The sequence below is a fragment of the Garra rufa genome, chromosome 25, assembly GCF_049309525.1.
Source record: "Garra rufa chromosome 25, GarRuf1.0, whole genome shotgun sequence".
Lineage (NCBI taxonomy): Eukaryota > Metazoa > Chordata > Actinopteri > Cypriniformes > Cyprinidae > Garra > Garra rufa.
Genome location: NC_133385.1, coordinates 3,236,092 through 3,251,977, shown reverse-complemented (window position 1 = coordinate 3,251,977; position 15,886 = coordinate 3,236,092). Strand labels below are relative to the sequence as shown.

The window sequence follows — 15,886 nt, the reverse complement described above, 5'->3', positions numbered from 1 at the left end:
TGTATTTCTGATTCGGTGATGGAAATAAGCTTCCATAGGAATGAACTGCTGACGTTCCTAAGTGTTTTTGTTATTGGTGGTTGCAGGCTGTTTAAGTGAGAGGTGAATGTGTGTCACTCACTGAGTCCTGTGATGGAGCGCTGGTGGTCATGTGGGGTCAGCTGGAGAACCGAGTCCTCTGATTGGCCGTCTGGGTGGAAAGACAGCTTGTATCCCTGGAGGACAGCGTCGCTGGGAGCCGGATGCCAGCGGACCGTCACTGAGGTGCAGTTCAGAGGTTCAAGCTCAAGGTTTGGGGCAGGAGGCACTGAGGGAACAAACAGACACATTAAATCAACAACAGATAAAAATGCAGTATATTTGTACATTTTCTGAGGAAAAATAGTTGGAAACGTCAGAATTTTGATATAAATGAAAAAAGTCCAAATTGTAAGATGTAAACTCAATTCTAAGAAGAAATGTCAGAATGTTGAAAATATTAACTTAAGTTGCCATAAAAAAGTCAGAATTATAAAATAAACTTGTAATTGTAGTAAATTAGTTTTATTTGCTTGATATAAACTCTGAGAAGAAAAGTATGAATTTTAAGACAAAGTCGCAATGATATAAAGTCAAAATTACAATAAAATGTTATAATTATAAGATATGAAATCGTTAAATTTGCTTGATATAAACTCACTATTATGAGCAGAAAGGTTAAATGAACTGTAAGATATAAAGTCGCAATTGATGGAAAAATGTCAGATTGTGCGATTCAATTCTGAGAAGAAAAGTCAAATTTCTAAAATATAAACTCACAGTTGTGATCAAAAAAAAGTCATGATTAGAAATACAGTAAATTTGTACATTTTCTGAGGAAAAATTATTGTAAATGTCAGAATTTTAAGATATAAAGTCACAATTGTTGGAAAAAGGTCAGAACTGTGAGATATAAATTAGCAACTGTTGGGAAAAAAAGTCCAAATTGTAAGATAAACTCAATTCTGAGAAGAAAAATTTTGAATTTTAAAATATAAACATATAAATATAAAAAAAATTAGAATTATAAGATATAAACTCGTAATTCACCTTAAATCAACTACAGATAGAAATACAGTATATTTGTACATTTTCTGAGGAAAAATGGTTGGAAACATCAGAATTTTAAGATGTAAAGTCACAATTGTTGGAAAAAAAAGTCAGAGTTTTAAAATATAAAGTTGTGATAAAGTCAGAATTATAAGATTTAAACTCGTAATTCACATTAAATTAACTACAGATATAAATACAGTATATTTGTACATTTTCTGATGAAACATGGTTGGAAACATCAGAATTTTAAGATGTAAAGTCGCAAGTGTTGGAAAAAAGTCAGATTGTGCGATTCAATTCTGAGAAGAAAAGTCAAATTTCTAAAATATAAACTCACAGTTGTGATAAAAAAAAGTCATAATTATAAGATATAAACTCGTAATTCACATTAAAACAACTACAGATAGAAATACAGTAAATTTGTACATTTTCTGAGGAAAAATTATTGTAAATGTCAGAATTTTAAGATATAAAGTCACAATTGTTGGAAAAAGGTCAGAACTGTGAGATATAAATTAGCAACTGTTGGGAAAAAAAGTCCAAATTGTAAGATATAAACTCAATTCTGAGAAGAAAAATCTGAATTTTAAGATATAAAGTTGAATTTGTGATAAAGTCTGAATTATAAGATATAAACTCGTAATTCTAAGGAAAGTTTTATTTGCTTGATATAACTCACAATTATGAGAAAATAGAATTTTAACATAACACACAATAGCAATAAAAAAGTCTGATTTGCGAGACATAACTAGCAATTGTGAGAAAAAATTTAAGTGACTAATAAACTTTGAGTTTATAAACTTGCAATTGTAAGAAAAGTTTTATTTGCTTGATTTAAACTTGCAGTTCTGAGAAAAAATTCTGAATTTAAAGATATAAAGTCACCATTGCCATAAAAAAGTCAAAATTGTAAGATATAAACTCTTTTTCAAAGAAAAGTTATTTGTTTGATATAAACTTGCAATTCTGAAAAACAAAAGTCAGAATTTTAAGACATAAACTCGACATTGCGATAAAAAAGTCATACTTATAAGATATGAACTTGTAATTCTAAGAAAAATTTTATTAGCCTGGTATAAACTCACAATTCTGAGCAGAAAAGTCCGAATTTTAAGATATAAAGTTACAATTGTTGAAAAAAAGACAGAATTGTAAGATATCAGAATTATAAGATAAACTTGTAATTTTAAGTTAAGTTGAAAAGTTTTTATTTGCTTGATATAAACTCTGAGAAGAAAATTCTGAGAAGAAAAGTTAGAATTTTAGGATATAAAGTCGCAATTGTTAGAAAAAACATCAGAATTTTATGATATAAAGTAAAATTGCAATAAAAAAGTTAAGAATTATAAGATAAACTTGTACTTCTAAGAAAAGTTTTATTTGCTTGGTATAAAATTCTGGGAAGAAAAAAAATCTGAATTTTAAGATAACCTGCAATTGCGATAAAAAAGATATAAACTCGTAATTCTAAGAAAAGTTTTATTTTATATTCATATTAATTTTCCAGGTTTACTGCTTAAAAGAATAAAACATTACAATTCAGCGAGAAACACATCAGATTTACTTTTTTTAACTGCTGACAGTTATGCTACACTATCTAATGAAGTGAGAAACCGCTTTATCGCTGTGTGTCCAGATAGGAAAACATGTAGGATCTGAATCAATAAAGTAACAATGCTTAGGGCAGAACAATCAAGGATGTATAAAAGCATCAGTATCGACACAACATCTCAACTAGTGACATTCCACCATCGATTCAAGTGGGCTTTAATTATTAAGGCTTTGATGAGTTCCTTGTAAGTTCCTTCCAACCACTCAAACTCAAACAAAGTTACGGCCAAATTCAATCCCAAATCTATCTCTGTTTTCAACCAGACAAGTTCAAGATGAGTTTGTCTAAATAAACATAACAGAAAGATCCGGTAAAGCAAATATCCATCAGAAAAGGCTGAAAGAGAAAATAAAGGCCATTTCTGAAACAGGACTATTCTTTGGGCTGCCTGGAGCGATCCCTTTATGACCCGAAACTGAGCCGTCCCTCAGTGCCTAACTGACAGCCGGGGTCAAGGGTCATAGAGTAACAAACGGAACACCGGAACAAAGCCAAGTCCTGAAAGCCAAAGGCATCTGTCACGGTCTGAGCTGCCCACTTCAGCGGCTTACGGAGATTGTTGGACCTTTTCTGAAAGCTGCGTTAAATAAAACTCTATTTCATCTGAAGAAAATGAGAGCGGTGAGTTGACCGTGCAGAACTCGCTGACAAAACGCCAAATTGTTTTGGCTGGTTGCTAGGATGTTGCTATTCTGGATTTGTTACATTTGCTACATTCTTAAAAATAAAGTGTTCTTTGCTTCGATGGTTCCAAGCACAGGGTTTCTGCAGATATGAACAAGTGAAATTTAAGACTTTTTAAGACCTTTTTAATACCACCTTATATGACATTTAAGACCTAAACCTGTAATAGAAATAGATATTATATTACATGCATACATTTAATATTTAATGTGTTTAATGTAAAAAGTAAACAAAATTTCATGGCTGTCATAAATTTAATTTATTACTACGTCTAATTTATTACTAAAATCAGTGAATTTTTGATTTCAGCAGATACTATTCCACACAAAATATCCCCATAAAAGTACCACTAGCAAAAAATAAAAATAAAAAATGCGATCCTTGTTTGTTACTATTTCCGTTGGTGAAAGAGAACAAAACAGTGGAAATATTTTTTCTAATATGTAAGTAACTACTTGACTAAATACTTGTTTATGGAGCTAAACTTAATGTAACATTTGTAATTGTGAGAATTTTCAGCAAAAAGCTCACTTGGTAAATTACTGAACTATATCATGTTATAAATAAACTATACACGGTATGTTCGGTCGGGCAAGAAAAAAAAAACATTTTAAAAGTATCTCGAAGGCTGGCGGTCAGCTAGCTTGACCTATATTTAATATAATTATTGATAACATTATATACAGACAAAAAAAATCTACAGTTGTTAGCAACTGGCCTTAGCCAATTTTTTTTTCAAGCTAAGTATCGCTAAACTTGCACTTCCTCATAGCTAAAAAGTTAAATCCATTTTACTTCTGCGGTACAAGCCGAGAGAGACTCGCGCCAATTACAGAAAGCTGATTGGCTATTGCATGTTGGTCTCATTTGTAGTTTAAATACAGCAAATTATATTTGGAATAGTGAAATAAAGAACTACAACAGCATGGAAACAACAAAAAGAGAATTTAGACGAGAATTAGATGTAGCGTTACATGGACATCGGAAAAATAAGACCTGTGTAAAATTATTTAAGACCTAGAACAGCAAATTTAAGACTTTTTAAGGCCTTAAATTGTGATTTTAAAATTTTAGACTTTTTAAGACTTTTTAAGACCCCGCGGAAACCCTGCAAGCAGAACTTTTAACAGTTATGGAAAACTTTTCATTCTATTAAAAGGTTCTTTATAGTTCAGATTTTTAAAATGTTCTTCAAACTAATAAAAAAAGACATAAATTCTTAAATTCTTATAACTCTTTCCCTGTCACTGATAACATTTTCTGTAATCTGTTACACAATGCTTTTCTGCCATTGATGAGTTATTCCAGCAATCCATTTTCACTGTTATTCACTCTTCCAGATTCAAAAGCAAGCGAAGATGCGTAAACCAGAAGATGTGGAAAGAATTTGTAAGGAGCCCCACACATGACGTGGACAAAAATTTAATTACTACAAATTGAGCATTCGTTCCCTTGATTTAGTAAAACATGGCCACATTGTACTAATAAATTCCCTCATTTTGACAAATGAAAACTAGAGAATTTAGTAGTTCAACATGGCTGGGAGCGAAGGAAACAAATTAGTATGAATTGGCCATGATTTACTAAAGCAAGGAAGCAAATTAGTATGAATTGGCTGTGATTTATTAAAATGGGAAACAAAAAAAAATTACGAATTGGTCATGAGTCACTAAAAAATGAAAACGAAATAGTAAGAATTAGCCACCAGTTGCTAAACGAGGAAACAAATTAGTAGAAATTGGCTGTGATTTATTAAAATATGGAAACAAATTAGTAAGAATTGGCCATGATTTGGAAACAAGTTAGTATGAATTGGCTGTGATTTACTTAAATATGGACACTAATTGGCCACGATTTACTAAAATAAGAAAAAAAAAATTATGAATTGGTCATGAGTCACAAAAAAATGAAAACAAAATAGTACGAATTAGCCACCAGTTGCTAAACAAGGATACAAATTAGTAGAAATTGGCTGCGATTTACTAAAAAATGAAAACAAATTAGCACAAATTGGCCACAATTTACTAAAATTATGGAATAAATTAGTACAGTGTGGCCACGATTTACTAAAACGAGAAAAGGAGTTAGTATGAATTGGCTGTGATTTACTAAAATGAGGAAACAAATTAGTGCTACATGGCCATGATTCAACAAAATGAGGGAATTAATTAGTACAAATTAGTTCTACATGGCCACCATTTACTAAAACGAGGGAATTAACTATTATGATTTTGGCTGCAATTTACTAAAACAAGAGTACAAATTAGTACGACATGGCTGCAATTTACTAAAGGTAAAGGAAGGTAAGGAATTAGTGCAGGTAAATGAATTAATAAGTAATAAAAACAATTTCATAATTAACTTTACATCTGAGCAAACTAATGTAATCACAAAAGATTCGTCATTATTTAAATCAAAACAGCCTAATGTTACAGAGAAAAATGTTGGCAGCCATCAAGAGATTTATGACTGCGCAAGCAGTTGATGGACTTAAAAATAAGAGTTAAGAACACTTTCAAAAATAAATGAAGAACCTTCAACGTCCATGGAATCTTTCCATTGCACAAAAGGTTCTTTATAGTGGAAAAAGGGTTCTTTAGATAATTCTTCAGATGGGTTCTTTGGAAAACCAAAAATGGTTCTGCTATGGCATTGCTGCAACCCCCCGTATTTTAATAGTGTAGTATCACAAAGCAGACGGTTCTGAGCCAAAATAAGGTTTTTCCTGGTTTGTTCTCTTACCTGTGGTGCTGGATGTTTTGGGCGTGCGATGGGAGTTCCAGGCGGACGGTTGGCTCCAGCCCACTCGGGTCGACACGGACATGCGGATCAGGTAGATGGTGTCAGGCTGCAGACCCTGCAGAAGGAACTGGGTGCAGTTCTCACTCGGGACGGGCAGCTCGACGGAGATTATCTGCTCGTCCGTGGCCGTACGGTAGGACAGACGGTACGCAGACACACGTCCGCGGCTGAGTTTGGGAGGAAGCGGCTGCCAGGACACCAGGATGTCGGAGGGACTGCGACTCGTCAGGCTCAACTCAGGGGTACGGAGAGGCACTAGGGATCAAAAACACATTTTATGAGGGAAGTTTTCTGGAAAATGTAAGTTCTGGGAATGGTCTAGAAGTCCACAGGCTCACCATCCTCCAGCGTGTGCTGCGTGACCTGCTCTGACATGCGACTGGCACCCATTGGCATGTAGGCAACGATATAAAATGTGTAGTTTCGTGCTGGCTCCAAATCATCCACGATGTGGCTGGTCGTGTCATTCCCGATCACAGCCTGATACTCTTCGTTGTTTAGACCTGTGAGTATAGACACTACAGTCAGTGCCGTTTCTAATTCAGTCAATTAGAATAAGAATAATGGAGACAACTGAGATCTCACACTATGATTATTGTCAAGTTGAATTACAGGTGCAGATTAGATTTGGTGGATGAGCGTGAGCTTGAAAGGATGTAGTTTAAGGAGGGACTTGGTTCTATGTATCAGTTGTTGATTGGATGTTGTGATCTGCGCGTGGCACTTAAAGGAGTAGTTCACTTTCAGAACAAAAATGTACAGATAATGTACTCACCCCCTTGTCATCCAAGATGTTCATGTCTTTCTTTCTTCAGTCGTAAGGAAAACATTTAAGGATTTCTCTCCATATAATGGATTTCTATGGTGCCCCCGAGTTTGAACTTCCAAAATGCAGCTTCAAAGAGCTCTAAACCATCACAGCCGAGGAAGAAGGGTCTTATCTAGCGAAACGAGCAGTTATTTTCTAAAAAAAAAAAATACATTTTATATACTTTTTAACCTTAAATGCTCATCTTGTCTAGCTCTGTGTGTACTCTGTGTAGAGATTAAAAAGTTTATAAATTGTAAATGTTTTTAGAAAATAATCAATCGTTTTGCTAGATAAGACCCTTCTTCCCCAGCTGGGATCATTTAGAGCCATTTGAAGCTGCATTTAAACTGCACTTTGGAAGTGCAAACTCAGGGGCACCATAGAAGTCCATATTATGGAGAGAAATCCTAAAAATGTTTTCCTCAAAAAACTTAATTTCTTATCGACAGAAGAAAGAAAGCCATGAACATCTTGGATGGCAAGGGGGTGAGTACATTATCGGTAAATTTTTAGTTCTGAAAGTGAACTACTCCTTTAATGGAAGCGGAAGAGTGTTCTTGAAGGGGCAGGGTTTAAGGCGGGACTTGGTTCTATTCATCAGTTGTTGATTAGATGTTGTGATGTGGGTGTGGCACCTAATGGAAGCAGAAGAGTGTTCTTGAAGGGGCGGGGTGTAAGGCGGGACTTGGTTCTATGCATCAGTTGTTGATTGAATGGTATGATGTGTGTGTGTGGCACTTAAAAATGGAAGCAAATGAGTGTGTGCTTGAAGGGGCGGAGTTTAAGGCGGGGCTTGGTTCTATGCAATGGTTGTTGATTGGATGTTGTGATCTGGGCTTGGCACTTAATGGAAGTGGAAGAGTATTCTTGAAGGAGCAGGGTTTAAGGCGGGACTTGGTTCTATGCTTTGGTTGTTAATTGGTTGTTTAGATGTGGGTGTCACACTCAAAAGTGGAGGTGGATGAGCGTGAACTTGAAGGGGCAGAGTTTAAGACGGGGCTTGGATCTATGAATCGATTGTTGATTGGATGTTGTCATGTGGGTGTGGCACTTAAAATGAGAGCAGATGATCCCTGCTTGAACGGGAGGAGTTTAAGGCGGGGCTTGGTTCTATGAATTGGTTGTTGTTTGGATGTTGTCATGTGAGAGTGGCTTGAAGAGGCAAGGTTTAAGTCTGGACTTGGTTCTATGCATCAGTTATTAATTAGTTGTTGAGATATAGGCATGGCATTCAAAAGTGGAGGTGGATGAGCGTGAGCTTGAAGGGGCAGGGTTTAAGGCGAGACTTGGCTCTATGCATTGATTGTTGATTTGATGTTGTGATCTGGGTGTGGCGCTTAAAAATGAAAGTGGATGAGGGCGGAGTTTAAGGTAGGACTTGAAGGGGCAGGGTTTAAGGCAGGACTTGGTTCTAGACATCAGTGATTGGATATTAAGATGTGGGTGTGGCGCTTAAAGGTATGGAAACAGATGAGAGTGTACTTGAAGGGGCTGGGTTTAAGGTGTGATTTTGTTCTATGCATCTGTGGTTGTTTGGATGTTGAGATGTGGGTGTGGCACCTAAAAACTTGAAGATTCAATATTATGAGGTAAAAATGAAAAAAAAAGACTTTAAATGACTTAAAGCAGCATGATTTTCATCTGGTTTAAAAACGGTGTAAACTAGACATAAACCAGCTGGGAACTTCAATTTCAATCACTCACCCTCAGACTTCATGTAGTGTATGGAGTAGGCGATAACTTTATCCGCGTTGTACTGCGGTCTCTCCCATGCCAGTAAGATGGCAGAGCTTGAGATGGTTTCTGAGTGGACGTTACGTGGAGCACTGGGACGGTCCTCCGATAGCACCACAATAAGACGTGAGGTAGACACAACCGAGCCTTGAGAGTTCTCCGCTTGGCACTGGTAAAAGGCATCATCTTCCGGAATTATCTGGGTTATCACCAGTTTACTAGCACACAATAAAGAGACATAAGTCAGTATTATATAGATTATGACTTTTAGTTTTACTGAAGTTATTTCTCTGTACATACTTGTTGTACATCTTAGTACGTCCGTTGGAGTGGATCACCTGACCGTTCTTAAACCAGGTGATTCGGGGAGCAGGTGTCCCTTCGGCCTGACAGCTGAAACGGGCCGTACCAGCTCTGGGTCGAGTCTGACTCTGTGGTTTCTCCACTAGAGTCGGAGGAACTGCAAAATTGGGTGAAAATGCAGTGAGAACAGTTTTAAAGGACTGTTCAAGAACAATAAGTATAGTTAATTAAACAAAAACATTTTAATAATCATTCAACACTAAGAGAGAGTCCTCATATATATGATAATGACATAGAAAGATGTTGGTGAAATATATTTATCGTTAATGTTATTGTTTTTAATGTGAACATATGTCACGCAACAATTGAATATCGAAGAACGTCTCTGAGTGGGGAGACGGCAGTTCCGGTTAGCTTTTTACAATGGCGGAGGCCGATAAACACCGCTGGACCAAGTCCCTCCGTAACTTGCCTGAAGTCACCTGCGATGACGTGGTTCGGATTGTAAATGAACACTCAAGTAGAAACGTCCAAACTTAGGAATAGTTTTCCGAAAGTAAAAAAAAAAAAAAAACACGCTAACATGAATTGTAAGTCTTTGAGAAGAAAATTAAACCGACAGGTCACAGCGGCTAGGCCTATAAGTCACATTTATTATATTCAGAAATACTAAACTGCATTGCAGATTATGCAGTTTTCTGTTGCTACGTGGGCACTCAGTTTATTTATTTATTTATTTGACATTTAGCCAAGATTTAAAGATTCAGCGCTTCACATAAGCAATTTATGTGAAGCAAACAAATGCTAGACTAATGGTGCGTTCACACCGCACACTTTGTCTGCGTCAGGCAACGCACCTAACGCATCTAGTTTGACGCATGTACGTTGAAGCTGGCAACGCTTGCTTTTTGGTGCGTTCACACCGCACACGTCAGGCAACGCTCCCAACGCATCTAGTTTTCTGCACACTTCCCCTGAATAAACCATGGCAAACTATTGGGACTGGACATTTTGGAATCCTCTCATGAACATGTTTCGCTAGCTAACGAAATGGGAAATAATTATGTTGAGAAAAGATTTGACAACCCGATCTCTTCAGCGATCTTCATCCAAGCAAGTTCCTTTACATTCCTGTCTTTATACAACAACGAGAACGGATCATACAATTCTCTGCGATTGCAGACGGCTAGAATAAGTTTGTAGCCGTCTTCAATCGCAGAGAATTGTATGTTGTTGTTTTTTCTGCTCCCGCTTCATTCAAAATACGTGTGGTGACGTCGCTACAGTGAGACGCTCTGATTGGTTGACGCACTGCGTCAAGTGCGTTAAGTCCGTCAAAAGTTCAACTAGCTGAACTTCTGCGTTGCTTGCGTTGGCTGCGTTGACGCTTGAAACGCAGGTAACGCTTGAAAAGTTGACGGATCCAACGGACACAACGCAACGCAGAGCCTCTGACGGACCTCTGACGGACTCAACCATTGACTTTACATGTAATCTTGCCGCAACTGACGCATGACGGTTTGGGCGGTGTGAACGCAGCATAAGACACTCTTCTCATCTCCTCGAATGCAAAAAAACATTAGCCTTTGTAAATACAGAAAACATGTACTTTTTCAATCAACAGTTCTTTATTTACCTTAAGCCTGCAAACAAGCTGAAATGCTTCAAACTGCGCGCCGCACTTCATTCACGAGAGAGGCGTGTGAGGAATAATACGGTTTGACTGACAGTTTAACGAGCCAATGGCGTCACAAGGTTTAGTGGCGGTGGCGTCGCTTACTGACCCAGGATCAGTGAACCGTAGCAGTTATAATTCCCATTTGAGCTTAAAGTTTAGAAATATATGTAGCTTTTAGCTTTTGTTGACGCTACCGCGCTACTTGATTAAAAAAGAGCTTAGCTACTGAAAAGCTATTTGATTCAGAAAACAGCGAAGCTACCATCACGCTACTGACAAATGTAGTTAAGCTAGAAACTAGCAATGGCCGGAAGTTTTATTTCCCTACTCCGCGTTCCGGAAGCAGGAAGTGAGACATAGGCCTATTGGTAAAGTTAACATTTCTGGTTTGAAGACTAATATAGTTATTATAGTTATTATAGTTATCGTTATCGCTTTGAACACATATAGTTATTGTTAATGCAACTTTTCTTGATATAAATGCAGTTATTGGTGAATTTAACGTTCTTAGTGAGAACACTAATATAATTATTGTTAATATTTTTGTTCTCGATGTAAACACTAATATAGTTATCAGTAAAATTACCATTTTTATTGTAAACACTAATATATGCTTTGTTAATATTTTGGTTTTGGTATAAAAGCTAATATAGTTATGGGTAAAGTTCACAATCTTGGTGTGAGCACTAACATAGTTATCCTTAATGTTTTCGTTTTTGATATAAACGCTAATATAGTTATCGGTAAAGTTCACAATCTTGGTGTGAGCACTAACATAGTTATCCTTAATATTTTCGTTTTTGATATTAACGCTAATATAGTTATCGGTAAAGTTAACGTTCTTGGTGTGAGCACTAACATAGTTATCCTTAATGTTTTCGTTTTTGATATAAACGCTAATATAGTTATCGGTAAAGTTAACGTTCTTGGTGTGAGCACTAACATAGTTATCCTTAATGTTTTCGTTTTTGATATAAACGCTAATATAGTTATCGGTAAAGTTAACGTTCTTGGTGTGAGCACTAACATAGTTATCCTTAATGTTTTCGTTTTTGATATAAACGCTAATATAGTTATCGGTAAAGTTAACGTTCTTGGTGTGAGCACTAACATAGTTATCCTTTATTTTCGTTTTTGATATAAACGCTAATATAGTTATCGGTAAAATTCACAATCTTGGTGTGAGCACTAACATAGTTATCCTTAATGTTTTCGTTTTTGATAGAAACGCTAATATAGTTATCGGTAAAGTTATCGTTCTTGGTGCGAACACTAATATAGTTATCCTTAATGTTTTCGTTTTTGATATAAACGCTAATATAGTTATCGGTAAAGTTAACAATCTTGGTGTGAGCACTAACATAGTTATCCTTAATATTTTCGTTTTTGATATAAACGCTAATATAGTTATCGGTAAAGTTCACAATCTTGGTGTGAGCACTAACATAGTTATCCTTTATTTTCGTTTTTGATATTAACGCTAATATAGTTATCGGTAAAGTTAACGTTCTTGGTGTGAGCACAAACATAGTTATCCTTAATGTTTTCGTTTTTGATATAAACGCTAATATAGTTATCGGTAAAGTTAACAATCTTGGTGTGAGCACTAACATAGTTATCCTTAATGTTCTCGTTTTTGATATAAACGCTAATATAGTTATCGGTAAAGTTATCGTTCTTGGTGCGAACACTAATATAGTTATCCTTAATATTTTCGTTTTTGATATAAACGCTAATATAGTTATCGGTAAAGTTCACAATATTGGTGTGAGCACTAACATAGTTATCCTTAATATTTTCGTTTTTGATATAAACACTAATATAGTTATCGGTAAAGATCACAATATTGGTGTGAGCACTAACATAGTTATCCTTAATATTTTCGTTTTTGATATAAACACTAATATAGTTATCGGTAAAGTTCACAATATTGGTGTGAGCACTAACATAGTTATCCTTAATATTTTCGTTTTTGATATAAACGCTAATATAGTTATCGGTAAAGTTATCGTTCTTGGTGCGAGCACTAACATAGTTATCCTTAATGTTTTCGTTTTTGATATTAATGCTAATATAGTTATCGGTAAAGTTATCGTTCTTGGTGCGAACACTAATATAGTTATCCTTAATATTTTCGTTTTTGATATAAACGCTAATATAGTTATCGGTAAAGTTCACAATATTGGTGTGAGCACTAACATAGTTATCCTTAATATTTTCGTTTTTGATATAAACACTAATATAGTTATCGGTAAAGTTCACAATATTGGTGTGAGCACTAACATAGTTATCCTTAATATTTTCGTTTTTGATATAAACGCTAATATAGTTATCGGTAAAGTTATCGTTCTTGGTACGAGCACTAACATAGTTATCCTTAATGTTTTCGTTTTTGATATAAACGCTAATATAGTTATCGGTAATGTTATCGTTCTTGGTGCGAACACTAATATAGTTATCCTTAATATTTTCGTTTTTGATATTAACGCTAATATAGTTATTGGGAAAGTTGACGTTCTTGATGTGCACACAAATATAGTTATCCTTAATGTTTTCGTTTTTGATATAAATGCTAATATAGTTATCGGTAAAGTTATCGTTCTTGGTGCGAACACTAATATAGTTATCCTTAATGTTTTCGTTTTTGATATTAACGCTAATATAGTTATCGGTAAAGTTATCGTTCTTGGTGCGAACACTAATATAGTTATCCTTAATGTTTTAGTTTTTGATATTAACGCTAATATAGTTATCGGTAAAGTTATTGTTCTTGGTGCGAACACTAATATAGTTATCCTTAATATTTTCGTTTTTGATATTAACGCTAATACAGTTATTGGGAAAGTTATCGTTCTTGGTGCGAACACTAATATAGTTATCCTTAATATTTTCGTTTTTTATATAAACGCTAATATAGTTATCGGTAAAGTTATCTTTCTTGGTGTGAACACTAATATAGTTATCCTTAATATTTTCGTTTTTGATATTAACGCTAATATAGTTATCGGTAAAGTTATCGTTCTTGGTGCGAACACTAATATAGTTATCCTTAATGTTTTCGTTTTTGATATAAATGCTAATATAGTTATCGGTAAAGTTATCGTTCTTGGTGCGAACACTAATATAGTTATCCTTAATATTTTCGTTTTTGATATTAACGCTAATACAGTTATCGGGAAAGTTTTCGTTCTTGATGTGAACACTAACATAGTTATTGTTAATGTTTACCACTAATATAGTTATTGATAAAGTTAATGTTCTTGATGTGAACACTAATATAGTAATTGGTAATGTTTTCATTCTTGATATAAATGATAATACAGTTATCGGTAAAGTTATCGTTCTTGATGTGAACACTAACATAGTTATTGTTAATATTTTTGCTCTTGATGTAAACGCTAATATAGTTATCGGTAAAGTTAACGTTCTTGGTGTGAACACTTATATAATTATTGTTAATGTTATCATTCTTGATGTAAAATTAAATAATAATACAGTTATCGGTAAAGTTTTCGTTCTTGATGTGAACACTAACATAGTTATTGTTAATATTTTTGCTCTTGATGTAAACGCTAATATAGTTATCGGTAAAGTTAACGTTCTTGGTGTGAACACTTATATAATTATTGTTAATGTTATCATTCTTGATGTAAAATTAAATAATAATACAGTTATCAGTAAAGTTAACGTTCTTGGTGTGAACACTAACATAGCTATTATAGTTATTGTTATCGGTGTAAACGCATATTGTTAATATTTTTGTTCTTGATGTGAACACTAAAATAGTTATCCATTTTATCCTTCTTTGTGTAAATACTTATATAGTTATTGTTATTGGTGTGAACATTAATAGAGTTATCCTTATAGTTATCATTTTTGATGTGAACAGCCTTTCAGAAGCATTTATGGTGCATCCGTTCTGTTAAACATTCTCACCAAGTACGGTCAGGTTTCCGGCCGCTATGGTGTAGTTGCGTGTTCCTGGCGTCGTTGCTCGGCACAAGTACGTGCCGCTGTGCTGAGCTTTGACATTAGAGATAATCAGGTTCCCATTTCCCAGCACTCTGGCTCCAGACACGTCTATGGGTTTAGAGTCAGCCCGGCTCCAGGACACAAGTGGCCGAGGGTTTCCCTCCGCCAAACACTCCAGGACTGCAGACCGATGCAGCCCAACGCTGATGTTCTGTGGTCCTGCTATGATATGTGGTTTCATGAGAGGCTTTGGACCAGATGCTGGAATCACAACGAAAAACAATCAATGCCAAGCTACTACTTCCTATATATGAGAAGCGATTCTGATAATGATCACTGTTCATCCTCACACAAACACAGACCTGGGATGATGGTCAGCTCGGCCTCTCGACTCCTGATTCGACTGGCCATATTTGTTGCTATACAGCGATAATTTCCGGCATCCCTCATTGTCACATCGCAAATCTGCAGCACTCCATTTGGCAAAATAGTGATTCTGAAATCATACAAAAGTACATATTTCGTTGGTATAAATGAGTTTAGGTTGATCCAAAGTATTCAAAATATTTCAAAAAACAAGCTTGACCACTTAATCCAGTATGACCTCTCTTTTACTTTTATAAGTAAAAAAAATATTAATCATATATTTTAAAATGATATACAAAATATGTAATATTAATTTTCAGATTCATTCTGCTTCGGATGAAGTTAGTTCCACATGTGAAGTAATATATCCTGTAATTTTTTTGTGTGTGTTTTTTTAAGTGCACACCTGTCTGAATCCAGAGGTAGAGATCTTTGGTTGTGTTCCCAGCTGATAACCGCTGTTGTTGATCCACTGATGGCACAGGAAAATCTGGCCACGGATCCTAGCATGACTTCAGCAGGGACCGGATGAGTAACAAACAACAAGATATCTGTAAAAGTCAAGGGAAGAGAGAGAAATCATTTATGACAAAGTCTTATATGTTCAAAATCAGCATAAAGTGATGTATTTCTGAGTGAAAAAAAAGACATAAATGGTTCACAATAAGGGTTATTATAGTTAACTAAAATGAAAACTATTAAAATATAAAAACTATTTAAAATAAAATACATCAACTAAAATTAAATAACTGAAAAATTAACTGAAATAAAAGTTAAAAAAAAAAAAACGAATTCTATTTCAGCTTTTTTGAAAAAAAAAAAAATCATTTAGTTTAACCTGATGTTTTAAAAT

The 15,886-nt window shown here is 35.0% G+C and overlaps 1 protein-coding gene across 1 annotated transcript in view; it reads right to left on the bottom strand.

Moving 5' to 3' along the window:
- Positions 1-15,591, bottom strand: part of LOC141301024 (protogenin B-like) — a gene marked incomplete at its 5' end in the record, with an annotated part of 37,725 nt that extends 22,134 nt beyond the window's left edge. Inside the window, 8 exons of the mRNA XM_073831278.1 lie at positions 122-307; positions 6,110-6,424; positions 6,508-6,672; positions 8,685-8,932; positions 9,015-9,174; positions 14,632-14,928; positions 15,030-15,163; positions 15,440-15,591. Of these exons, the coding sequence (XP_073687379.1) occupies positions 122-307; positions 6,110-6,424; positions 6,508-6,672; positions 8,685-8,932; positions 9,015-9,174; positions 14,632-14,928; positions 15,030-15,163; positions 15,440-15,591 (1,657 nt within the window). The remainder of the gene's footprint in view (positions 1-121; positions 308-6,109; positions 6,425-6,507; positions 6,673-8,684; positions 8,933-9,014; positions 9,175-14,631; positions 14,929-15,029; positions 15,164-15,439) is intronic.
- Positions 15,592-15,886: the final 295 nt, after the last annotated feature.